This window comes from Zosterops lateralis (assembly GCF_965231275.1).
Source record: "Zosterops lateralis genome assembly, chromosome: W".
In the NCBI taxonomy this organism is placed as follows: Eukaryota; Metazoa; Chordata; class Aves; order Passeriformes; family Zosteropidae; genus Zosterops; species Zosterops lateralis.
Genome location: NC_139801.1, coordinates 26,646,687 through 26,672,241, shown reverse-complemented (window position 1 = coordinate 26,672,241; position 25,555 = coordinate 26,646,687). Strand labels below are relative to the sequence as shown.

General features: G+C 45.8%; 1 protein-coding gene across 2 annotated transcripts in view; it reads right to left on the bottom strand.

Moving 5' to 3' along the window:
- Positions 1-16,690, bottom strand: part of LOC310922195 (hsp90 co-chaperone Cdc37-like 1) — a 62,392-nt gene extending 45,702 nt beyond the window's left edge. For both annotated transcript variants that reach the window (XM_083882618.1, XM_083882617.1), the window contains exon 1: positions 16,555-16,690. In XM_083882618.1, coding sequence (XP_083738744.1) covers positions 16,555-16,656 — 102 coding nt within the window. In that variant the 5' untranslated portion in view covers positions 16,657-16,690. The remainder of the gene's footprint in view (positions 1-16,554) is intronic.
- Positions 16,691-25,555: the final 8,865 nt, after the last annotated feature.

Genomic DNA, 25,555 nt, shown 5'->3' with positions numbered 1-25,555 from the left:
AGTGGTGGAAGTTTTCTCACCCCTGATTGGCTGTCAGGCAAAGTCCCCCCAGAGACAGAGCTTCCCTCCATTTTCTAAAGGGGTTGTCTGCTTAGAAACAGTAATGTTGCCAGTCTCCACCACCCCCTCACGTGTGTTTGCCACCTTCTACATGTGCCATGTGTTAGGGCTCAGCCCATGTGGGAACTGACAGTGGTCAGAACGTGGATTCTTAGGCTCCAGGCAGTGCCTTGAATCCTGTGGGAAAGCCAAGGACAGAAGTCTCTCAGTCTGGCCAGGGAAATCATAAGGAGGAACCCAAAACAATCCTGTAAATCTCCTCCACCTGACACCTGGTGTTTTTCCAACTTGTTTACTGGTAGAGATGTTTACCAAAAGGTGGTGCCCTAAAGGACCAATCCTATTCATTGTACTGAAACACTGTATAAAAAGAATCTGTCTTTCAATAAACTTTGCTATAATGCCCTCTGAAGAAATCAGAGTTCTACGTGTTGTTACATGAGCCATCCTGAAGCGTAACGATAAGTCCATGTAGTAATTTTCAACCCAATGTCAGAAAATTAATTTATAGCATAAAATCTGGATAAAATTGAGGCATAAATAAAAATTAAATTGTTTCCTCACAATCCCAATGTTGCTTCATGTCTGCTTGAGAGTAGGAAGACTCTACAGAGGGATCTGGACAAGCTGGATCAATGAGCCGAGGCCAATTGTATAAGGTTCAACAAGACCAAGTGCTGGGTCCTGCACTTGGGTCACAAAAACTCCATGCAGCCCTACAGGTTTGGGGAAGAGTGGCTGGAAAATGGCCCAGTGGAGAAGGACCTGGGGGTGCTGGTCAACAACCAGCTGAACGTGAACAAGAGTGTTCTTAGGTGGCCAAGAAGGCCAATGGCATCCTGGCCTGTATCAGAAATAGTGTGGCCAGCAGGACCAAGAATATTAATTGAATTTATTACTAACAAAACTAACAGAGAAGGATAATGAGAAGTAAAATAAGACCTCAAAAAAGCATCTTCCCCCACCCCTCCCTCTTTCCCAGCTCTTCCTCCTTCCCCCAGTGGTGCAGGGAGACAGGGTGTCATCCCTGAATTTCTTGCCTTCAAGTGTTTGAGTCTTTGCAGCAGCTTCTCACGCTGCTTCATGTAAACAATATTGTATTCTTAGAAATTATCTGTATGTTTTGCATTCTTGTTCTCTGAGAGAGAACTTGACTGATGGTCATATTGACCAATGGAGTCAGGAGGTTGTAACCTCTTTGGGCCAATCTTGGCTCTCTGTACAAAATGTATATAAGCTAATTGGAGTCAGATAATAAAGAGCTTTCCATGTTTCACCAAGCTGCTGCATGCTGTCCTCTGTGAAGGTCCGCTCCCACCTCGCAACGTGTTGCCCCTCTAAAGGTGTGGGGTAACAACAGGGAATGGGGGTTATGGTCAGTTCATAACATGTTTCTCCTGCTGCTCAGAGAGAGTCTTTCCCCTGCTCAAACATGGGGTCCTTCCCACAGGAGACAGTTCTCCAGGAACTTTTGTCAATAAACCAGTTTTTTCCACTTTTCTACTCCAAGGAATTTTCCTTCCCAAACCCAGGGCTGGGGGGGAGGGGTGGTGGAGGTTTGTTTTTAGGGGTTCTCCCCTAATTAATCCTAAACCAGGACAACCGCTATTGGACTTATGAACATATTGATACCTCCAATAGTGCTGTTAATTTTTGCTCTATGTTGTGGTAGATTGACCTTGGCTGGCTGCCAGGTGCCTACCAAGGCGCTCTATCACTCCTCCTCCTCAGCAGGACTGAGGGGGAGAAAATAATATGAAAAAGATCACAGGTGGAGATAAGGACAGGGAGACTGCTTGCCATTTACTATGGACAAAACAGACTCAGAATCATAGAATGGTTGAGGTTGGAAGGGATCTTTACAGGTCATCTGGTCCAAACCCCCTGCTCAAGCAGAGCCATCTTAAACAAGTTGCCCAGGACCATGTCCAGATGATTTTTCACTATCTCTAAGAAGGGAGATTCTACAAATCCACTGGGCAACTTGTTCCAGAGCTCAGTCACCCTCATAGTAAAAGTGTTTCCTGAGGTTCAGATGGAACCTCCTGTGTTGCCATTTGTGCCCACTGCTCTGTGCCCACTGCTCATTAGCTGCCGTGCAGGCACAGGAAGGGGTTTTTGCCCTCCAGCATCAGGCAGGGGTGCTTTAAAAGAGGCCTTTAGGGAGCGTGGCAAACAGGAGTGGGCAAACAGGGGCATGGCATGGCTGCAAGGGCACGACAGTTTGCAAGGCAGTTCACGCAGGCAGGGCAAGCAGATAGGACTGAAGATTTTTTTCTTTTAGTTTGCAGTTCTGTTGGTTAGTTTTTGTTTTTTTCTTAGTAACGGTTTGGACACAATCCAAAACTGCAGTTAGTGAAAGTGTATGTAGCCAGGTAGAATCCTCCAAGGATGTGTCTGTCCAGAGACCCATTCCTGTGGAGTGTTTAAGCTTATCAGTGGCATCAGGGGGAGTTGCAGAAGAAGTCTGCATGCAGTGCGAACAAGTGAATGATCTTTTTTTGGTGGCTGAGCTTAGGGAGGAAGTTGATAGACTAAGGAGTATTAGGGAAAGGGAAATAGATTGGTGGAGCTCTGCCCTTCCATCTTTGAGAGGCCCACCAAGAATCAAAGGACTCTCACGCCTCCCACTGTCAGGCAATAGGAGAACACCTGGTGGATGGAGAGGAGTGGAAATGGGTTCCTACTCAGGTAGGTAATGGAAATTTCCCCCAACCCCCATCACCTACCCAGGTGTCACTTCAGAATAGGTATGAGGCCCTGGATCTAGAGGGTCAGTTAGATGATGTAGAAGAGATTGATCTGCCCGCTGAGCCTCCCAGTTATGCTTCATAAGTCAGACAGATTGCTACTTCTAACATTAAAAAGAAAAGAAGAGTAGTCGTCATGGGTGACTCCCTTCTGAGAGGAACAGAGGGCCCCATATGTCGACCAGACCCAACCCACAGGGAGGTCTGCTGCCTCCCTGGGGCTTGGATACGGGATATTACTGAGAGACTTCCTGGGCTGATTCAGCCCTCAGATTACTATCCATTGCTGATACTCCAGGCTGGGAGTGATGAGATTGAAAAGAGAAGTGCTAAGGCAATAAAAAGGGACTTTAAAGCATTGGGTCAAGTGGTTGATAGGGCAGAAGTACAGGTAGTGTTCCGTTCAATCCCTTTTGTGGCGGAAAAGTATGATGAAAGGAAATGGAGAACTCACACTGTCAATAAGTGGCTCAAGGGTTGGTGTCATCAGCAGAATTTTGGGTTCTTTGATTATGGGGCAACTTTTTCAGCGCCTGGCCTGTTAGAACTGGATGGGTTTCATTTCTCTGAAAAGGGTAGTAGGTTTTTAGCTTACAAACTGGCAGAACTCATTGAGAGGGCTTTAAACTAGGTTTGAAGGGGGAAGAGGATGGACTATCTGGGAGCAGACCCAAGGGTGATAAACCTAAGTTAGGGGTGAAGTCATTAACCCAACTGAGGTGCATGTATAATAATCCACACAGCATGGGTAATAAGCAAGAAGAGCTTGAAGCCCTGGTGCAACAGCAGAACTATGATGTAGTCGCTATCACAGAAACGTGGTGGGACGACTCACATGGCTGGAGCGCTGGCGCTGGATGGCTACAAGCTCTTCAGAAGAGACAGGAAAGGGAGAAGGGGTGGAGGGGTGGCCCTTTATATTAGGAAGGCTTTTGATGCCATAGATATTATAACTAGTGATGATGAAGTTGAATGCTTATGGGTAAGAATTAAGGGGAAGGCCAATAAGGCTGACATCCTATTGGGAGTCTGTTATCATCCACCCAACCAGGAAGAAGAGGTGGACAACCTATTCTATAAGGAGCTGGAAAATGTTTCAGGAGCACCAGCTCTTGTTCTTGTAGGTGACTTTAACCTACCAAACATCTGCTGGGAAGTTAATATAGCAGAAAGGAGGCAGTCCAGGAAGTTCTTAGAATGTATTGAGGACAACTTCTTGTTGCAGCTGGTGAAGGAGCCCACCAGAGGAGGGACTATGTTAGACCCGTTGTTTGCAAATAGAGATGGGCTGGTGTGAGGTGTGGTGGTTGGAGGCCACTTGGGGCATAGTGATAATGAAATTGTAGAGTTCTCAATATTTGGTGAAGTTAGGAGGAGTATCAACAGACTTTTGTATTAGACTTTCGGAGGGCAGACTTTGACTTATTCAGGAGGCTTGTCCAGAGAGTTCCTTGGGAAGTAGTTTTTTTAAAACAAAGGAGCCCAGGAAAGGTGGGCATGCTTCAAAACAGAGATCTTGAGGGCACAGGAACAGGCTGTCCCTGTGTGCCGAAAGATGAGTCAACAAGGCAAATGTCCAGCCTGGATGGGTAATGAGATTTTGAAAGAACTTAAGAATAAAAAAAGGATGTATCATCTCTGGAAGGTGGGTCAAGTTTCTCAAGAAGCATTTAGGGGGGTTACTAGGACATGTAGGAAGAAAATTAAGGAAGCCAAAGCTCAATTTGAACTTAATTTGGCAACTTCTGTAAAGGATAATTGTTGGAGTCCAGGACATCCCCTTGGATGACCTGAAACCTGGGAAAGAGAATTTGAGCCCTGGACAGGGGGGTGTGGAACTGGTCCAGGGGGGTTGGAAACCTTGGCACAGAGCCCAGGAAGACACTGAGTTTGATCTTAGCACATGGGAGAAACTTCCAGCATTAGGAGAGGAATTGCAAATCACCAGGAAGTGAAAATAGTAGTTTAATACAGTAGAACATACAAAATTCAGTAGTTTTAGGATTCTTAGAATAGAGGTAAATGAGGGACAAGATGGTGGAATTTGAGTGGTACCTCGTGTCCCTCTCCTTCTTCCTCGTCCTCCATCTTCTGGGGTGGTGATGAAATAAGATAGTTAGAGTGGATTGGGTCAAAGCAGAAGTGACCCTCTTAGTGTAAGCACTAGGCATTGGTGTGAAATAGTAAATATCCTATACGTAATTATCTGTATAAATGTAAGGTGACGTCCCATCGGTGGGCAGTCGCCTCGTGTCCCAGCCGCTGTCCGGACCTCGGCTGGGAGCGGAGAAAAACTTTGTGATATCAAATAATAAACAACTTGAGAAACCAGAAAGCAAGGCCTTGAAGACTCCGCTTCTTTGTACCAACGCGACTCGGGGCTTTTAGAGGGCCAAGGACTTTAAACAACTTGAATCTCGGGTGAGAAAACCAACCCGAGAAATAATAAAAACTATTTTTACAAATAGGTTAATGGTAAAAGGAAGGGTAAGACCAACCTTTGTTATCTATTGGATGCAGGAGGGAACTTAGTAACTGCAGATGAGGAGAAGGCAGAAGTGCTTAACACCTTTTTTGTTTCAGTCTTTAGTGGGAAGATGGCTTGTCCTCAGGATAATGGTCATACTGGGTTGGTAGATGGTGTCAGGAAACAGAGTGGTCCTCCTGTTATCCAGGAGGAGGCAGTCAGAGAAATGTTGAGCTGCTTGAATGTCTACAAATCTATGGGCCCAGATGGGATCCAACCCAGGGTGATGAGGGAGCTGGCAGATGAGCTTGCAAAGCCTCTCTCCATCATTTACCAACAGTCCTGGCTCACTGGTGAGGTTCCAGATGATTGGAAACTGGCCAATGTGATTCCTATTCATAAAAAGGGTAGAAAGGAGGATCCTGGTAATTATAGGCCAGTTAGCCTGACCTCAGTACCTGGTAAGGTGATGAAACAGTTTATATTGAGAGCTATTATGCAGCACTTACAATACAGCCAGGGTATTAGACCCAGCCTGCATGGGTTTAGGAAGGGTAGGTCATGTTTGACCAACCTGGTCTCCTTTTATGACCAGGTGGCCTGCCTGGTGCATGCAGGGAAGGCTGTGGATGTTGTCTATTTGGACTTCAGCAAGGCCTTTGACACTGTCTCCCACAGAATACTCCTGGAAGAACTGGCAGCCTGCAGCTTAGACAGGAGCACTCTTTGCTGGGTTAAGAACTGGCTGAATGGCCAGGCCCGAAGAGTGGTGGTGAACGGTGCTGCATCCAGCTGGCAGCTAGTCACCAGTGGTGTCCCTCAGGGATCTGTATTGGGGCCAATTTTGTTTAATATTTTTATTGATTACATGGATGAGGGTATTGAATCTTTCATTAGTAAATTTGCAGACGACACTAAGCTGGGAGCATGTGTCGACCTGTTGGAATGTAGGAGGGCTCTCCAGAGAGACCTGGAACGATTGGATGGATGGGCAGAATCCAATAGGATGAAGTTTAACAAGTCCAAGTGCCAAGTCCTGCATTTTGGCCACAATAACCCCCTGCAACGTTATAGGCTGGGGATGGTGTGGCTGGACAGTGCCCAGGCAGAAAGGGACCTGGGGGTTCTGGTTGATAACCGACTGAACATGAGCCAGCAGTGTGCCCTGGTGGCCAAGAAGGCAAATGACATCCTGGCCAGTATTGGGAATAGTGTGTCCAGCAGGAGCAGGGAGGTCATTCTTCCCTTGTACTAGGCACTAGTGAGGCCGCACCTTGAGTACTGTGTCTAGTTCTGGACCCCTCAGTTTAGGAATGACATTGAGATGCTTGAGCACGTCCAGAGGAGGGCAACAAGGCTGGTGAGGGGCTTGGAGCACACTTGGAGCAGAAGCCCTATGAGGAACAACTGAGGGAGCTGGGTTTGTTTAGCCCGGAGAAGAGAAGACTCAGAGGTGACCTTATCACTCTCTACAGCTTCCTGAAAGGTGGCTGTAGTCAGGTGGGGGTTGGTCTCTTTCTCCAGGCAGCAACTGACAGAACAAGAGGACACAGTCTTAAGCTGCACCAAGGGAAATATAGGCTAGATATCAGGAAAAAGTTTTTTACAGAAAGGGTAATAAAGTATTGGAATGGTCTCCCTGGGGAGGGGGTGGATTCACCATCTCTGGATGTGTTTAAGAAAAGACTAGATGTGGCACTTGGTGCCATGGTTTAGTTGAGGTTAGGGTTGGGTTGGACTTGATGATCCTGGAGGTCTCTTCCAACCTAATGATTCTGATTCTGATTCTGATTCTGCCTCTGGTCCTGTCATTGGGCACCACTGAAAAGAGCCTGGTTATGTCTTCTTTAGACCTTCCCTTCAGGTATTTACATACATTCATAAGATCTCTCCGAAGCCTTCTCTTCCCTAGGCTAAACAGTCTCAGCTCTCTTAACTTCATTTGTGAGGTGCTCCGGTCCCATAAACATCTTTGTGACCTTTTGTTGGACTCTCTCTAGTATGTCCATGTCTCTCTTGTACTGGGTAGTCCAGAACTAGACACAGGTGTGACCTCACCAATGCTGAGCAAAGGGGAAGGATCATCTTCAACCTCTTGGCAATGCTTTGTCTAAAATGCAGCCCAGGATACCATTAGCTTTCTTTGCAGCAAGGGCATACTGCCTGATCAATTTGGTGTCCACCTGTGGTTCCCCCAACCAGGCCCACTCTACGATCTCAGGAGCTCCTGACAAGCCTTAACCAAACCAGATGAGTGGTGAAGTGCTCCTTTACCATACCAGTTGGGCAGTGAAACATCCCTGACCATATCAGGCATGATCAAGGTGGGAACAACACTGACCATAAAAGAAACATCAACTGCCCAACCAAGGTGAGGAACAAAGAATAATCAGTCATCCCCTGACAGCCTTGCAACATTCTCTACCTGAATCATAGCCCAAGTGGAATGGCACCATTGCTGCTGGAGTTTTCGAAACTCCAGTGACACCATTGTTGGAGTTCTGGGAACAATTTTCAAATGTTTTGGAAACTGCAGTAATTACTGACCCGAGGATGGAAATTTTGTGGATGACTAAAGGCAGCCGTCTTGTGACCCTATGAACAGCAGTCCTGAGGCCCTTTGAGCTCTCCTGAGGCCCTTTGAGCTCTCCTGGACCACAGTGGGCTGAGCCAGCACCTCCCTCTGAGTGGGATGCCTCTCAGAGCTCACAAACCTTCAAGCTTGCAATACCCAAGACTGTCACTGATGATGAGACCTAGGCTGATACTCCCTACCCCCTCACTTCTTGAGGTGCAACCCAGGTCAGTTGAGAAACATAAATAGATTTGATGTGAGTATTTCACTGGACTTCAGGGAGAATTTTTGATAGGTACCTCTATAGATTTAGATGTATACATCTCTGCCTGTGTGCATGTGTGTAAATTGATTATGGTATAAATGCTGTTATCGTGAATCTATAATTAAGTCACTGTTATAATTGTAGTAAATACAATTGAAACACTTTTTGAATGTTAAATTAGTCAATGATTAAGTGCTGCTAAATCCTTTTGCCCCCTTTTCTTTTGTATCTGTATCCTTTGCACCCTTACCCTTTTACATCCCCAGTCTCTGTTCTAAATCATTCTGAATTCATTCTAATTGGATTTTCCTATGTATACTTCATCTATGTAGTAAAGTAATAGAGTGAACATTGCCATTAAACTGTTAAATCACACTTTCACAAATTTATATCAAAACCTGCTTTTTGCCAATGCCTTTAATAGTGATTGTTAAAGTGGTCCAAACCACTCATTTAGACCCAATAGAACCAGTTTACAGAATCAATTTACAGAGAAATAAATCTGGTTTTCTGATCTTGAGTTCCCTTTGCATTTGGAATATGAGCATTATCATGATGTTTTAAAGTGGGTTTTTCTTAGAGTAGCCATTTTATTACTTTCTACTTTCTTCTTCTTCCCAAACTGACTTTTGTCAGCTCTTCCATTTATCACAATTCCATTCTTTGAGCCATTCCACACTGCATAAACCACCATTCAGGAGTCTGTATATAAAAATATTTTGTCCTTGCAGACTAGACAAAAGGGATTAACATTGTAACAATTGAAATTCCACCACTTGCCCCTGCAAAGCTGATTACAGGGGCTAAAATCATCAAAATCTGAATTGCTATGATGTTAAAATCTGTAATCTGGTTCTTGGGGCAAGGGATAGGGTTTTACTAAGTGTATATGCAGGACAAAAGATAGCTTATAATGTATGTATATTAAGATTAGGATGACATTGTAAGTAGAGTTTATAATGGATATATGTTCAAACAGTTCTTAAATATGTCTTTCACGGAGATAAAGGATGCAATGTATTGGGCATGAAGTACAGGGGTTTGGTAGCAGGGAGGCTGCAGGAGTGACGTGCAGGGAGAGGCCATGTACTCTTATCTGCTGGTCATAGCTGTTCCAGCCAGCTCTGAAGATAAGGTAAATAATCCACTGCACACCAAAACTTGGTGCATCTGGTTCCTCTGCTCAAGTATATTTAAGAAAGAGTGTGAGCTGGTAGGAGAAGTGAAAGGAGACAATGTAGGTACCACCTGGAGATGCAATCTTGAAAGGAATTACTCCACACCATTGCAGCTGCACCCTGAAGAGACTGCACCCTGTAGTTAAGCCATGCTGAAGAAGGCACACTCTCAAATGGCCTGCAACCCATGGAAGAACTCACACTAAAGCAGAGGAAAATAAGTAAGAAGCAAGGAGTGGTGAAAGAAAATGAGAAAGTAGCAAGGAGCTGCAGAAAGAAATCCTTATGCAGATCATAGAATCAAAGAATGGCTGGGGTTGGAAGAGACCTTAAAGATCATCTAGTTCCAACCCCTTGCTGTGGACAGGGACATCTTCCAATGGACCAGGTTGCTCAGAACCCCATCCAGTCTGGCCTTGAACAGTGCCAGGGATGGGGCACCCACAGCTTCTCTGGGAAACCCATGCCAGTGCCTCACCACCCTCACAGTAAAGAATTTCTTCCTAATAGCCAATCTAATTCGGCCCTCTTTCAGCTTAAAGCCATTCTTCCTGGTGCTGTCACTACATGCTCTTCTAAATAGCCTCTCTTCATCTTTCTTGTAGGCTTCCTTCAGGTACTGCAAGGCTGCAATTAGGTCATCCCCAAGCCTTCTCTTTTCCAGGCTGGACAAACCCAATTCTCTCATCCTTTCCTTGTAGGAGAGGTGCTCCATCCCTCTAATAATCTTGGTGACTTTCTGGACTCGCTCTGACAGGTCCATGTCCTTCCTGTGCTGGGACCCCAGAGCTGGATTCAGCACTCCATGTGGGGTTTCATGAGAGCAGAGGGGCAGAATCATTTCCATCACCCTGCTGCCCATGCTGCTTTGGATGCAGCTCAGGACACATTTGGCTCTCTGGGCTGTGAGTGCACATTGCTGTCGCCCTGTATTTTCTTGCTTTCAAGTGTTTGAATCTTTGCAGCCTGATTCTCACACTGCTTTTAATGTAAACTATATGTATTTTTAGAAATTATCTGTGTGTTTTGCATAGTCCTTCTCTGAGAGGAGAACTTGACTGATGGTCAGAGTGACCAATGGAGTCATGAGGTTGTAACCTCCTTGGGCCAATCCTGGCCTTCTGTAAAAAGTGTATATAAGTGATGGAGTCAGAAAAATAAAGAAGCTTTCCATGTCACCTGCTGCTGCCTGTTTGTCCTCTATGAGAGTCCACACCCACGTCACAACTTGTGGCCACTCTGAGTGGGGGGGTGACACATTGCCAGTTCATGTCCAGCCTCTCCTTTAACAGCATCCTCAAGTCCTTCTCAGCAGGGCTGCTCTCAATCTGTTCATCCCCCAGCCAGGATTGATAGCAGTTGTGCACCAGACCCAGGTGCAGCACTAGCACTTGGTCTTGTTAAACCTCATGAGATTCCCATGGGCCCACTTCTCTAACTTGTCCAAGTCCCTCTGGATGGCCTCATCCTTCAGGTGTGTCAACTGGACCACTCAGCTTGGTGTCATCTGCAAGCTTACTGAGGGTGCACTCAATCCGTCTGTCATTGATGAAGATATTAAATAACACTGGTCCAAATATGGACCCCTGAAGGACACCACTTGTCACTGATGTCCATCGGGACTCTGAGCCATTGACCACTACCCTCTGGATGGTACTGTCCAACCACTTTCTTATCCATCTAACAGTCCACTAATGAAATCCATCTCCCCAATTCAGAGAGAAGGATGTTGTGGGGGACTGCGTCAAAGGCTTTACAGAACTCCAGATAAATGACATCTGTAGCCCTTCCCTTGCCCACTGATCTAGTCACTACATCATAGAAGGACACTGGGTTGGTTAGGCAGGACTTGCCCTTGGTGAAGCTGTGCTGGCTGTCATGAATGACCTCCCTGTCCTTCACGTGCCTTAGCAGAGCTTCTAGGAGGATCTGTTCTGTGATCTTCCCAGGCACAGAGGTGAGGCTGACAGGTTGGTAGTTCCCAGGATCCTCTTTTCTACCCTTTTTTAAGATGGGTACAATGTTTCCTTTTTTCCAGTCACCTGGGACTTCACTCTGGGATACATCTCATTGGCTCCCATAGACTTATGTGTATTCAGGTTCCTCAAGTGTCCCAATTCTGCTCTCCATCCACATGGAAGACTGAGGCAAAAAAGTTGAATACCTTAGCCTTCTCCTCATCTGTTGTTACCAGTTTTCCAGCATTGTGTATCAAGGAGGGTACACCTCCTTTGACCTTCCTTTTCCAGCTGACATACCTGTAGAAGCCCTTCCTGTTAATCTTTGCATTCCTTGCCAGGTTCAGTTCCAGCTTCAGCTTGGCCTTCCTCACTCCCTCCCTACACTATCAAACTTCATTTCTATATTCTTCCCAGGATACCCATCCTAGCTTAAACTGCCTATGCATTTGCTTCTTGCCTTCAGTTTGACCAGCAGGTCCCTACTCAGCCTTCCTTGCCTGATCTCTTGATCCTGGGGATTGTTAGCTCTTGCGCTCTATGGAAGACTTCCTTAAAGATCTGCCAGCTCTGTTCCACTCCCTTGACCCTGAGGGCAGTCTCCCAGGGGATCCCACTGACTATCTCCCCTAAGACCTGAAAGTCTGCTTTCCTAAAATTCAGGGACCCAACTTTACTTGTTACCTGACCCACATCCCTCAGGACTGCAAACTTCACCAGTGCATGATCACTGCAGCCCAGGCTGGCTCCAGTCTTGATGTCTCCAATTAGTTCACTTGTGTTGGTGACCAACACATCCAGTAACACATCCCCTTTGGTAGGGCTGTCTATTACCTGGCTCAAGAAGTTAACCTCTGTGGGGATGCTGGAATTGTTTTATAGGTTTTTAGTTATAAGTTTAGTGTGGCTTGGACTTTAACCCCAGCTAGATAAGAGCCCCTCTCCTGGAATGTTCTTATCAGAAGTTGATAAGAGTTTCCAAGACAACCTAAGCCTCTGCCTGGAGTTTGGTCATCCCATTGTCTTTTCCCTCATCCCAATGTATCTTCTCCCCCCTCCTGTCCATCAATCTCCCAGGCCCAAGACCTTCTGAGAGGTGTCGGACAGTGGTTGGTGGATCCCCCAAGACCCCACCCCAATTTACCTGATTTGTTGATGTTGTGTATTGCAGCTGGCATTAGCCACCTTGCTTTGTTTCATTGGTTTTGCAACTTGTACCCACCCCTGAGACTTCTGGTGAACAAAAACCCCCTGCTGACCGGGTCCTGGGTCACTCTCCGGAGGCACAGGCCTGGGACCAGGGACTGCCCCTGTGATCCCCGAATAAAACCTTTGTTCCTCAGCCGCGAGAGTGTCCCCTCTTTCGAACCATGGCCGTGACAGCCAAGGTAAAGGTGCTGCGGAGCCAAGACCCATGCAAAGGTCCTGTTGAGGCATATCAGAGCTAGCAGGGTGGTCCAGCTGAACACTGGGCTGGCCTGAGAGACAGATACGCGAAGCAAACAAACCTCCATGCATTCCAGGAGTCTCCTGGATTGCCTACAGCTTGTTGTGCTACTTTCCCAGCAGATGTTGGGGTGGTTGAAGTCCCTGAGCAGTATGAGAGCCTGTGAATGCAATGCCTCCTGTAGCTGGAGCAGGAAGGCTTCATCAATAGGCTCCCTTGATCAGGCGGCCTGTAGTAGACACCAACTATAAGGTTTCCTTTTTTTCCTCAGTCTCTGAATCTTACCCATAAGCTTTTGACCTGCTTGGGGCTGTTCTTTAGAGACAACTCTTCACATTCAATCCACTTCTTGATGTAGAGGGCAACCCCTCCACCTCTCCTCCCTCCTCTGTCCCTTCTGAACAGCCTGTAGCCATCAATAGTTGCACTCCAGTCATGGTATTCATCCCACCAAGTTTCAGAAATAGCAACAAGGTCACACCTTTCTAGCAGCACAGTGGCTTCCAACTCCTGTTTGTTGCCTAGGCTATGTGCATTGGTGTGTCCCTGTTGGCTTGTATTACCTCAGGAGTCCTTGGCTTGTTTGTGTAAGACTGCAAGTGTGCTCCAGTGTGGCCAGCATATGTCAGTCAGAAGCAGAGGACCCTCACCTGCACTCTGCCCCTCCAACCTTTGCCTCTCATCCAACAGTTTGCCAAGGACAAGCCTGATATTGTCCCTCTCTCCCATCATATCTAGTTTAAAGCCCTGTCAATGAGCCCCACTAGTTCCTGGGCAAAGACTCTTCTCCCTTGCTGAGAAAGGTGAGTCCCATCTGACGCCAGCATGTCTGGTGCTGCGTAGGCCATTTCATTGTCAAAAAACCCAAACTTATGGTGGTGACATCAGTTGTGGAGCCACGTATTAATAGACTCTGTCTGTTTCTTCAAATGTTGCTGCCTTCAACTGGAAGTATAGAGGAGAATATAACTTGTGTCCCAGAGTCCCTTATCAACTGTCCCAAGGCCCTGAAGTGCTTTCTGATCACCCTTGGACTATGTGTTGCCACTTCATCACCCCCTGCATGGAAGATCAGTAATGGGTAGTAGTCCAAGGCTACACCAGGCTTGGAAGTTTCCTGGTGATGCACTTAACCCAGGCCCATGGGAGGCAACAGGTCTCCCTATGGGTTGGGCCCGATCGGCATACTGGGCCCTCCAGTCTCCTTAGAAGGGAATTGCCTACAACTATAATCCATCTTTTCTTCCTCTTGGAAGTGGTCGTAATACAGAGTTGACCTTTCTGATTGCGGTAACACCTCTGGTGTAACCAGACCTACATCCTCATCCTTTGGCTTCCACATACAAAGCCTCCTACCTATTGTGCAGAGGCACCTGGGGGAGTGAGGTGGGTGAAGGAGTTTGTTTTCCACCCTGAGCATGGACAATCCTCCATTAACTCCTTTCTTCACAACTGGTATCTGCTCTTTACTGTGGGATAAACAGAGAATTCTCATGATCTTGAATTATTTCTGGTGGCTGCTCCTGTCTCCAGGAGTTCAGAGCTTAGTCTCACCAGTCTACCTCCCTTGCTGATTCTCTAATACTCCTTAACCTTTCTATATCATCCCATAACAGCTCCCAGGTTGAGCAGGTCCCATCTGATGTAACTGCTCTCTGCTACAGTCCAGTAAATGTTTAGGCATTCTCTACAGCCTGAAACCTGGATGACCATGTGGTTTTTTGCGAGCTCTGTCTGGAGATCTGCATCTTTTTTGGCGAACATAGATGATTTGGCTTCCTGCCAAGTGGACACCATACCTGAGCTCTCGACAAGGGCAATGACCACTAACTGAGCTAACTGCTTGAGCTACAGCATTTCGGCACCCCGCCTGCGTGAACTGCAGCACAAACTGATGCATCACATCCTTCTGATGCGCCACATCCGCTTTGCCTGCACTGTTCGCCATGCTCTGGGCTGCTTGTGCTCCCTAGAGCTGTTTAAATCTCCCAAGTTTCTCCTGGCTACTCTCCCTCCCTCCCTCCCTCCCTCTGACCTCATAGATGACCCCAACCACCATTGTGCCACCTGTCACCAGATCATAACCTAGTAAAAACAAGGGAAATTGAGACTAGGAAGCAGGGAAGCATTTGATCGAACTTGGGGAAGGGGGCAAAAAAGTTGTTTTCCTGTTTGTTTAATTGTGGGAATTTATTCACATCAGTACCTGAATCAGTAATTGAGTTTGTATCAGTTGGCAATAAATTAAATGGAATAAAATTTCCCAAGTTGAAACTGTTTTGTCTGTGAGTGGGCTGGTGACAAATTCCAATATTGCCCATAGCATTACTACATGATTCCTTTCTGACATACTGTGTTGGGTTTGTGTGGCAAGGTTTTGGTAGTGGAGGGGCTACAAGAATGGCTTCTGTGAGAAGCTGCTAGAAGCTTCCTCCATGTTCAGCAGAGCCAATGCCAGCCAGCTCCAGGACGGTCCCACTGCTGGCCAAGGCCGAGCCAATCAGGAATGATAGTAATGTCTCTATGATAACATATTTAGGAAGGAAAAAAAATTATTGGGGAGATGTAATTGCAGTCAGAGAAGAGGGGGGTGAGAATATGTAAGAGGAACAGCTCTGTAGACACCAAGGTCAGTGGAGAAGGAGGGGGAGGAGGTACTCCAGGTGCCAGAACTGAGATTCCCCTGCAGCCCATGAAGGTTAATGGGGATGCAAAGATCCACCTCCACCCTGTGGAGGAGACCCACGCTGAAGCAGGTGGATGCCTGGAAGAGGGCTGTAACCCTGTGGGAAGCTCACACTGGAGTGGGTCTCTGGTAGGACTTGTGAATCTGTGGGGGACTCACGCTGGAGCAGGCTGTGCCTGAAGGACTGCACTCTGTGAAAGAGTGATCCATTTTGGAGCAGTTAATGATGAACTGTTGCCCATGGGATGAACTCATGTTGGAGAAGTTCGTGGAGAAGGCACCCCAAGCTGGAGCAGGGAAAGGACTCTTCTCCCTGAGCAGTGGCAGGAACAATGTGTGATGAACTGACAGTAACCCCCATTCCCTGTCTCCCTGCACCACTGGGGGGAAGGAGGGAGAGCTGGTAAGGGAGGGGGAAGGTGGTTTTAAAATTTATTTTACTTCTCATTATCCTTCTCTGATTTTGATTGGTAATAAATTCAATTAATACTCTCAAGCTGAGTCTGTTTTGCCCGTGATGGTATTTGGTGAGTGATTTCTCCCAGCCCTTAACTCATGAACCTTTTGTTATATTTTCTCTCCCCTGTCCAATTGGGGAGGGACTGATAGAGTGGCTTGGTGGATGCTTGGCATCCAGCCAGAGTCAACTCTCTATAGACATCTAAGGATAGCTAAATAGATCCAGGATAACCATGCACTTCTGCATGCCTGTTTACACTCCCGATGCACCAGTCTTGTGATTATTTAAGAAAAAGAAAAAAAAAGTTTAATCAATTCTCAGACTCACATCTTTGCACCTCTTCAGTGGTTTCATTTTATATTTTACACCACACAGCGCGAAGAAACTACACATGTATGAGCCCCAAACAGATTCGTTTCTCTGTAAATTGATTCTGTAAACTGATAGTCAAAAGCCCTTCCCCCAAGAACCCGGAGCGCTGAAACCAGGAATAAACCCTGCAGTTGCAGGCTCTGGCAATGTAGAATGCCCCAGCGGTGGGAGTCACGCGTGCTTCCACCCAAGGTTTGGTCTAGCAACCGAAATCCATGCCCCTGGTACATGCGGTGAAGCCCCCCCCCCCCGGAGGAAGGAAGGAGCTCATGAATTCCCATACAAACTCAGCAGAACAAGAAAACAGCATGACAAATGGTACGGGGAGAAACGTACCTGCCATTCCGACAGGCGCTGAATAGATGTAAGAGTGAATTCCTGTTCCTCATCTTCCTCAACCGAACCAAGACCCTGAAGGGAGGAAAACCACAACGCCATCCTCACTTACAAACTACACAATACGGACTGAGCCTCCCCAACCCTGAACCGGATGTTCCTGTTGCTTGAGGTTGTTACGAGCTTCCCCGGATATTACACTATACACTACCCCCAATGGTGGACGTTAGGCAGAGCCGTCCCTGTTTCTTCCGAGCTAGGGGAATTTCTATTCCCTCTGACATGAGAGGCTGAGGTATATCGCAAATTAGTTTTTAAAGGTCACTTAAAGAATCACCGGCAATGGTATCGGCAAAAGCAGGTTTAATATAAAATTGAAAGCACTACAAAGTTCATTGTCAAGGTTCACTCTACTATTTACTTGAAGGTTACAGCACACAGAAAAAAAACAAACTAAAATCAATCAATCTAAACCCAGTATCAACCCAAAAATTATCTATGTGGAGGCTGGGGCAGGGCGGGGGCGGAGGAAGGTAAGGATAGGAAACGGTAAGGATAAAAAGGAATAAGGGAGAGCCTTCCATTGAGACACAAGGTTCAGTGTGGACTCCCTTGACAAACTTAACCCCAGACTTAACCAACGGTTTAGGCCTAAAGGTTTAACAGCACTTGAACATTACAGCACTGAATCAATAGGTTAAGTTAAACAATTAACTTAATTATTTAATTAAGTTAAACAATTTAACAAAAGATTCATATAGAATTTCCTATAAGCACAACAGTAAATCACAGACCTAACTTAAAATATAAAGCACTTAAGAATCCAGGAGAGCAGCATTCCTAGTACATTTGCTGTAGCATATGCACACTTGCATGCACACAGACCTAAAGGAGTATGTACAAGGTATATACCTGTGAAAAATTCCCCTCTAGTTCAGTGAAGTACTCACGTTGGATGCTTTTGCATCTTCTCAAATGGGCAAAGGGTTGAACCTTGAGGATCGTAGGTATCAGCCTAGACTCCCTTGTCAGCATTCATGAGTGGTCCTCTAAGTATAGCAAACTTGAGAGTTCACTAGCTCTGCTAGGTGTCCTACTCAGAAGGACGTTACTGTTTACAGCCTGCTGCAGTTCAGGACAGCTCAAAGGGTCTCACTTAAGACTGCTGTTTATAGGGTCACAAGAGAATTTCCTTTAGTCACAGGATTTTTCCATCCTGGCTGCAATTCAGGTTGGTAACTGTGTGAATTGATACAGGCAGGCAGCCAGAACAATCACAAGACCATGGCTGAAATGCAAAGAGTAAATTTATTTCATTACCTCGCTAACTGGAGGATCCTGATGACACACGGAAAGACTCTAAAACTCAGAGACAGAGTAAGTTTTAAAGTAGGTATGTGATTCAGCGCTGGAGGCGATGCAGGATAGCTCTCAAAGGCATGCGCAGCCTCTCGCTCACTCGCGTTCTTTTAACCTCTAGAATGCTACATATGCATATTCATTCCTTGGCTCCTCTCCACTTCGTATGCTAATCGTCTTATCAGTCCTTTGCGTCTGCGCAGTTGTCTCTGGTGGTCGTCTCTGGGGTCTCAGAGATGAAGAAAAATAGTCTTCCTCAGAGATTAACTTCTGACCCTGCTGCCTCATGCATGCCCACTGATAGTCCAAGCTATAAGTCCAGTTTTATCTGATCCTGGGGGCCCAAGACACCTGTTATCTAAATATCTCTGGTAATCTTGTATTCTTGTCTCCTGTTTTGGTAAGCATCCTCCCCTTATCAGGCATCATTGCATTCCTCCTTGCTGTTCTGGCAAGTAGTTCTGTCCCTTCCCAAGCAACTAGTACAGTACAAAGAGCAACAATACACACCATCTGAATGCCTATTCTTTAATCAATATCTTCTAATTTCTATGATTAATATCCTCTAGTTTCCAATCCCATGTTTCACTGAAGCAACACCTGGGTGGAGATACAAGCAGGAATGCTGGCACCATTAGGATCGGTCCATGCTAGCAGGAAGGAGCTGCTGTTTGCACCCATTTATCAGGGGCCTGTGCACGCATAGTTTACCACCATGCTGTGATCTCCTCTATGCCTTTTATGATCTCTGAACTTTGATCTTCTCTCCCAAAACAGGGAGCTCAAGCATGTCCATGAAAATGGCCCCAAGTCTCTGCAAACACCTACGTTATCTCTGCATAGAGATTCTACTTCTCAAAACAGAGGACAAACAGCAGTAGGCCTAATATATGGGGTTTCCCACACTTATTTTCCAGACCTCAGCATTCCTAGCTGCAAGGTCCCTTGAGCGAATCTACAAAATTCTTCGACTTTTAACACTTTCCTCCCAACAGTAACTTTCTTTGAAAGTTTGAAAACAAAAATGTTATTCCATTTGGGTTATTCAGGCAAGAAAAATAAGTTTTCAAGGCTGTTCGTTAAAAAAGAGGAACTCCTTAGCACAAGTTCCTGGGAACAGAGTGTTTCTGATAAGCTCAAGAGGAAATCAGCCCAGGTGCTGTTCCTCAAGGCCAAGGCCTAATGAGCATTTCTCAGATCATAGTGCGGCCTGGGGGAGAAAAGAGGTGTTGGAGACTGAATGTTATAATTTATGGCTTAAACATCTTCATGAAGGACCTTTGCCTATTATAGCAAAACTGTATTACAAAAGCTGCAGAGAAGACCACCACACCCTGAATACGTGTTCTGACCTCCACAACTCGATGAAGATAAGATAGGGACTCAGGTCTGGGCTGGGGGGAAAAGAATCCATTCACAGAGGGATCAAGCTTGGCACCTACAGGGTAGAGACTGCATCCCCAGGGCTATCAGCTGCCAGGCTCTCACAGACCCTAATGTCAAAGGGTGGGGGGAGGAGGAGAGGTTTTGGGTATGTGGTGAAAAAGCCTCTGGTCTGAGGCTGCAGGGGGGAAATGAGCCACTGAAATAAATGAATCAATGTCATTCCAACAAGAAGCTACTTTATTGTTTACATTAAGCCACAGTTATAGTTTCTAGCACTACTGTCCACGCATACAGGTGTCTCTCAATTGGCTAAGTCATTTGTCCATCAGACAGGCACACATCCTTCAGGCCACCTAATTGGTCATGTGTCCATCACCACGTTGTGTGTCCTCTAAGTTTTGCATTTCTTGTAGACAGTTTCTCAGGCTCTTCATCCTTATTTTTAGACCTGTTATTGTTCTAGTAGCCTTGACGAATTCCTGAGAACTCTGAAAAACAAGACTGCAGGTGTCTTCTTATCTACAAACAGTTTGGCTGGTACAGGGGATGTCCGAAGTTATCCAAATACATTGCTACACAAGGCAGTGGACACCCATCCTCCACTGAGCAGACTAGCTCAACTGTGAGGCCCCTTCACACTGGGAAATGTCACATTAAGGACAGCATAGGTCTCGGGTTGGTTTTCTCACCAGAGATTCAAGTTGTTTAAAGTCCTTGGCCCTCTAAAAGCCCCGAGTCGCGTTGGTACAAAGAAGCGGAGTCTTCAAGGCCTTGCTTTCTGGTTTCTCAAGTTGTTTATTATTTGATATCACAAAGTTTTTCTCCGCTCCCAGCCAAGGTCCGGACAGCGGCTGGGACACGAGGCGACTGCCCACCGATGAGACATCACCTTACATTTATACAGATAATTACGTATAGGATATTTACTATTTCACACCAATGCCTAGTGCTTACACTAAGAGGGTCACTTCTGCTTTGACCCAATCCACTCTAACTATCTTATCATCACCACCCCAGAAGATGGAGGACGAGGAAGAAGGAGAGGGACACGAGGTACCACCCAAATTCCACCATCTTGTCCCCCATTTACCTCTATTGTAAGAATCCTAAAACTACTGAATTTTGTATGTTCTACTGTATTAAACTACTATTTTCACTTCCTGGTGATTTGCAATTCCTCTCCTAATGCTGGAAGTTTCTCCCATGTGCTAAGATCAAACCCAGTGTCTTCCTGGGCTCTGTGCCAAGGTTTCCAGCCCCCCTGGACTGGTTCCACACTCCCCTGTCCAGGGCTCAAATTCTCTTTCCCAGGTTTCAGGTCATCCAAGGGGATGTCCTGGACTCCAACATCTCCCCCTCCTGTTTGCACCAAAAAGACCTCTTTTGCAGCCTTGTGCATGAGTCGCCGTATGCATTGAAAGAAGCACGGCACGACCATGAGAAGAATTACAAATCCCAACAGGATGCAGAAACCTGTTTTTGAAATTTCCTTCCACAAAGGTGAAAGGTCTAAAAAATTGAACATGCCATCCAACCACGACCCTGTTACCCTTCCAATTTTGTTCACACTTTCCTGCAATTGTTTGATGTTCTCATGGATTGATTTAGAATGATCTGACAAGTTCATGCAACACATCCCTTCAAATTCCTCACACCCATGCCCATGTGACAGCAAAAGATAATCAATTGCTGCCCTGTTTTGGACAGTTGCTCGTCTTACACTATCGGTGTCCATTAACATGTCACTCAGTGTAAGAGAAATGGCTCGGGCATGCTTACTCAACCAACAAGCCATATGATCCAATTGTGTCAAGGCTACTCCTGATGCTGTCTGCGGTGAAAAAAATTGCAGCTGCAATTCTCTGTGCCTTAGACCAAGTATGAACATCATCATCACATTTTGGATCATATTGCTGGATAGATCTTTTCTCTTTGGGATTTCGCTCTCTCAGTAACGTTATGTTGGGTGTTAACAATGAAAATCTTCCAATGCTGCATGGACCGCCTTTGACATTTGCGGGGATTGCGGGCCAAACTCTGTCCCCACAAATAAAAAAGATTCCTCTTGGCAATTGCACTGGATCATGGTTGGATGGTCTGCTCACCATCTTAGTGTAGTTACACCAAGACGATGCTTTTCTATAAATTATGTGATTTGGAGTGACATCTATTGTTTTGTTTTCCGCCACTCCAGAGTGATCAAATTTCACACAAAATTTCATTCTGACCGATCCAAGAATTTCCAGTTCCTGAGGTTCAAAAGGAGCCACAGGAAGGAACTTTGTCCAAACGTCCCATTTGTCCACTGGATTTGAAATTATCTTTAAGATTGCTGGAGGGACGTTTTTTGGAATCGGCCATTTGCTCACTGGCAACCCTACCAAACATGTTGAAAAAGGCTTCCCTGGTCTTGAGTGTGTCAAACAAATGGTGTCCAACCCTGATGCATTGGCCAGAGTTTCCCAAACATTTTCCTTTGGTTGAGCCATGGGCCAATCTGCCGCGTTGCTCAAGGCAACCAATGAGAAAATGAGGCAAATGTGTGCTATCAGAGGCCTCCTTCCCCTAGGAACTCCTAAAATGCACCACCACCCAAGTCCCAAGGGAAACCCAAATCCCAAAGTCTCTCTTGCACGTAGAACAAGGGGACGTCTGCTGTCTTGACATCTGCTCATGTCTGCGTGCCTGTGTTCCTGCTTCCCGTCTTGGGGTCCGCGTCTGCTTGCGTTTGGACTCGGTAGGGCTTCACGTTCTTTGCAGCCACCCATCTCGGTCCAGCTCCTGTGGAGACACAAGCATAACCCTTGCCCCAAGTTACTAATTTGAATGGTCCTTCAATTTGTCCTGTGTCTGGGTTCCTGACCAAAACTAAAGGATTCTCCTTCAGTTTTGCTTTTGTACTATTTGAAAAGTGTCTGATGATTGGCGGAGTGGGCTTTGTAAAAGAGCCATTTAGAAAATTCAACACATACAAGGCTTTGTTCAAGCGCATGTGTGGTGTTGCATCCGCCTCCCCCCTTTTCTGTTTTTCCAAAAGGGCTTTTAGTGTTTGGTGTGTCCTTTCAATGATTGCTTGACCTGTTGGGGAATGTAGGATACCAAAAGTGTGATGGACGCCCCACCTTTTCAGAAATTTGTCAAGCACTTTCCCTGTGTAGGTTGGACCATTGTCTGTTTTGATTTCTTGCGGCACACCTAATGATGCAAACGCTTGTAAAAAGTGTCGACAAGCATGTTGTGCCGTCTCGCCTGTGTGCAACGATGCAAAAGTTGCACCTGAAAATGTGTCTACTGAAACATGGATGTTTTTAAGTTTGCCAAAAGATGGGTATTTGGTGACATCTGTCTGCCACAGTTGCAGACTGTGCAATCCTCTTGGATTGACTGCTCCCATGGATGCAGGAGGCTGTACACGCTGACAGTCTGGACAGGTATTGATCATTTCCTTTGCCTGGCTTTTGGAAATGCGAAAGGCTTCCATCAATGCCTGAGCATTCTGATGAAAAAATGCATGACTCAACTTTGCCTGCTCAAAGATGTTTGGCAAAGTGTTTGAAATTGGCATAGCCAATTCATCTGCGTGTGCATTGCCCTCTGCTAAGAATCCTGGAAGGGAAGAGTGTGCCCTAATGTGAGAAACAAAATATTCATGTTTTCTCTCTTGTAATAGAGTCCTCATACAAAGTAAGTATGAATACAAATTTTCATTGTCAACTTCCTTTAAAAGTGAATTTTCAAGCCTTCTGACCACATTTGCTACATATGCTGAATCTGTGATCAGATTGAGAGGTTGAGAAAACAGTTCGAAGACTCGAACCACTGCTGCCAACTCCACTATCTGTGGTGAACCTTGCACTGTTTCTATGTTTGATTCCCACTTTCCTGTTGTTGCATTTTGCCATGTGATTACTGATTTGTGAGTTTTTCCTGAGCCGTTGGTAAATATGGTTATTGCATCCAACGGCAACTCACTTATTTTTGGCTTTTCTCTAAAACTTATTTTTGCTTTCAACAATTTGTGGCTTGGAAAGTGGATCGTGCAAGTGCCAGGATAATCTAACAATGCAATTTGCAAGTCTTCTGACTTTTGCAATGCCCAGTCAAAATAATCTTTTTTCAAAGGCAGGTAAATTGTTGTAAAATCTTTGCCTGCCATTGTCAACAGTCTGGACCTAGCTTTGATGATGATCTGAGCTATCATTTCCAGACTTGTGAGAATTGTTCTTGGAGACCTGTAAGATAAAAAGATCCATTCTAAAATCAGCAATGGGTCTGTGTGAGATGCATCCCATTGAAAAATCAAACCATACAGTTGTATTTTCTCTCCCAACACTGCAAGGAAGAATGGTAATGATTCTACAAAACGATGTGCCTGTCTCTGTTGAAGAGCTTCTGCAATCCTTTCGAGGGCTTCTTGAGCTTCTAGCGTGAGAGTTCTGGGAGACTTTATATTGCAGTCTCCTTTCAAAAGGTTAAACAATGATGTAAGTTCATCATTTGTGATTCCTAAGACTGGTCTCATCCAGTTGATTTCTCCCAAAAGCTGTTGCAAGTCTTGCAGATTGTTGACTTCTGCTTTGATTTGAATTTTCTGAGGTTTTATGGTCTGTTCTGAGATCCTCCATCCTAAGTACTTCCAAGGTGCAACTTCTTGAATTTTCGAAGTAGAAATTTCCAATCCTGCATTTTGCACTTCTGCAATCACGCAGTCACGAGCTTTCTGCAGCTCCTGTTGTGTCGATGCTGCGATGAGCAGATCGTCCATGTAGTGAACGATTCTTGCCTCCGGATATTTCTTTCGCGCTGGAGACAAAGCTCGTGCCACGAACCATTGGCAAATCATTGGAGAATTTTTGAGTCCTTGGGGTAAAACCACCCAATGGTATCTTTCCAGAGGTTCTTGTCTGTTGATGCTTGGGATGGAGAATGCAAATTGAGGAGCATCATCTGGATGAAGTGGAATGTTAAAGAAACAATCCTTGAGATCGATGATCACAAGTGGCCAGTCTCTTGGAATCATTGAGAGAGCTGGAAGTCCTAATTGAAGTGGACCCATTTCCTCAATGACCTCATTGATTTTTCTGAGATCATGAAGCAGTCTCCATGAACCTGAGGCTTTCTTGCGGATCACAAACACCGGAGAATTCCAGGGACTATTGGTTGGTTTGATGTGTCCCTTTTCTAACTGTTCTTTAACTAAAAGCTTAAGTGCACTCAACTTTTTCCGCTCAAGGGGCCACTGATCCACCCAGACAGGATCATCTGTTTTCCAGGTCAGTTATAAAGTGGTGAGTGCCACAGTGACCCCCACTAAAAATCCAGTTCCAATCTCGCACCCCATTGTGCCAAAATGTCTCTTCCCCACGCTGTGATGGGTTTTTGTATGATGAATGGACGAATGACTGCCGTCTTTTTTCCTGGCCCTGAGATGAGAATTGCATTTTCACTCTGTGGACAAACGGAACTTCCTCCAATGCCTGAAAGTGAGCTCAAAGGTGCAATCAGGCTCCATTCTCTGGGCCAAAAAATATATTAAATTACTGTGACATTGGCCCCTGTGTCAATCATTCCCTGGAGCGTGATTGTCTTCTGGCCGTAGGTCAAAGAACATGTAATGATGGGTCGATCTCGACCTAGGTGCTTTACCCACGTGGCATGAACCTCCACGTGCTCACTCGAAGGGGAGTCCTGTTGACGAAACACTGGCATGACCTGTTCCGTGGTGTGAGATGGCAATGCAATGGCTTTGGCAATGGAAGTGTTCTCAGGAATGACCAACGGTGGTCGAAGAGCCTTGGCTAAGATTGTCAATTCTTCATTGCAGTTTGCCCAAACAAGTGTTGGATAAATGATGAGACCTAAAATACTACTTCTGTCTTTACCTATAATTAAAAATTCTTGGCTTTTCAATGAAGTTCCAGTGACCCCGGTGGGTATCACTGCATGGCTCTCATTCATGAAACATGTCATTTTGGAAGCTGCCAAGTCACATTGTGCCCCTGGTGGCAGCAAGTCTGGATCACTGGGGATCCTGTAGATTGTCCTGCTGAGGGTATCACATTGACATTCCCCAACAACTGTCCTGTTTGTGGAATTTGATTTTGAGTCATCGCCATCACTTGTGTCGTCGCGCGTTGACGATTCGCGCTCTTCTTGGAGTTTCCCGAGAGAGGCAGAGGTCTTCCATCCACATCAGTTTTTGCATGGCAATGGCTTGCCTGATGCTTCCCTCTTCTGCATCTTGGACAAACACCTG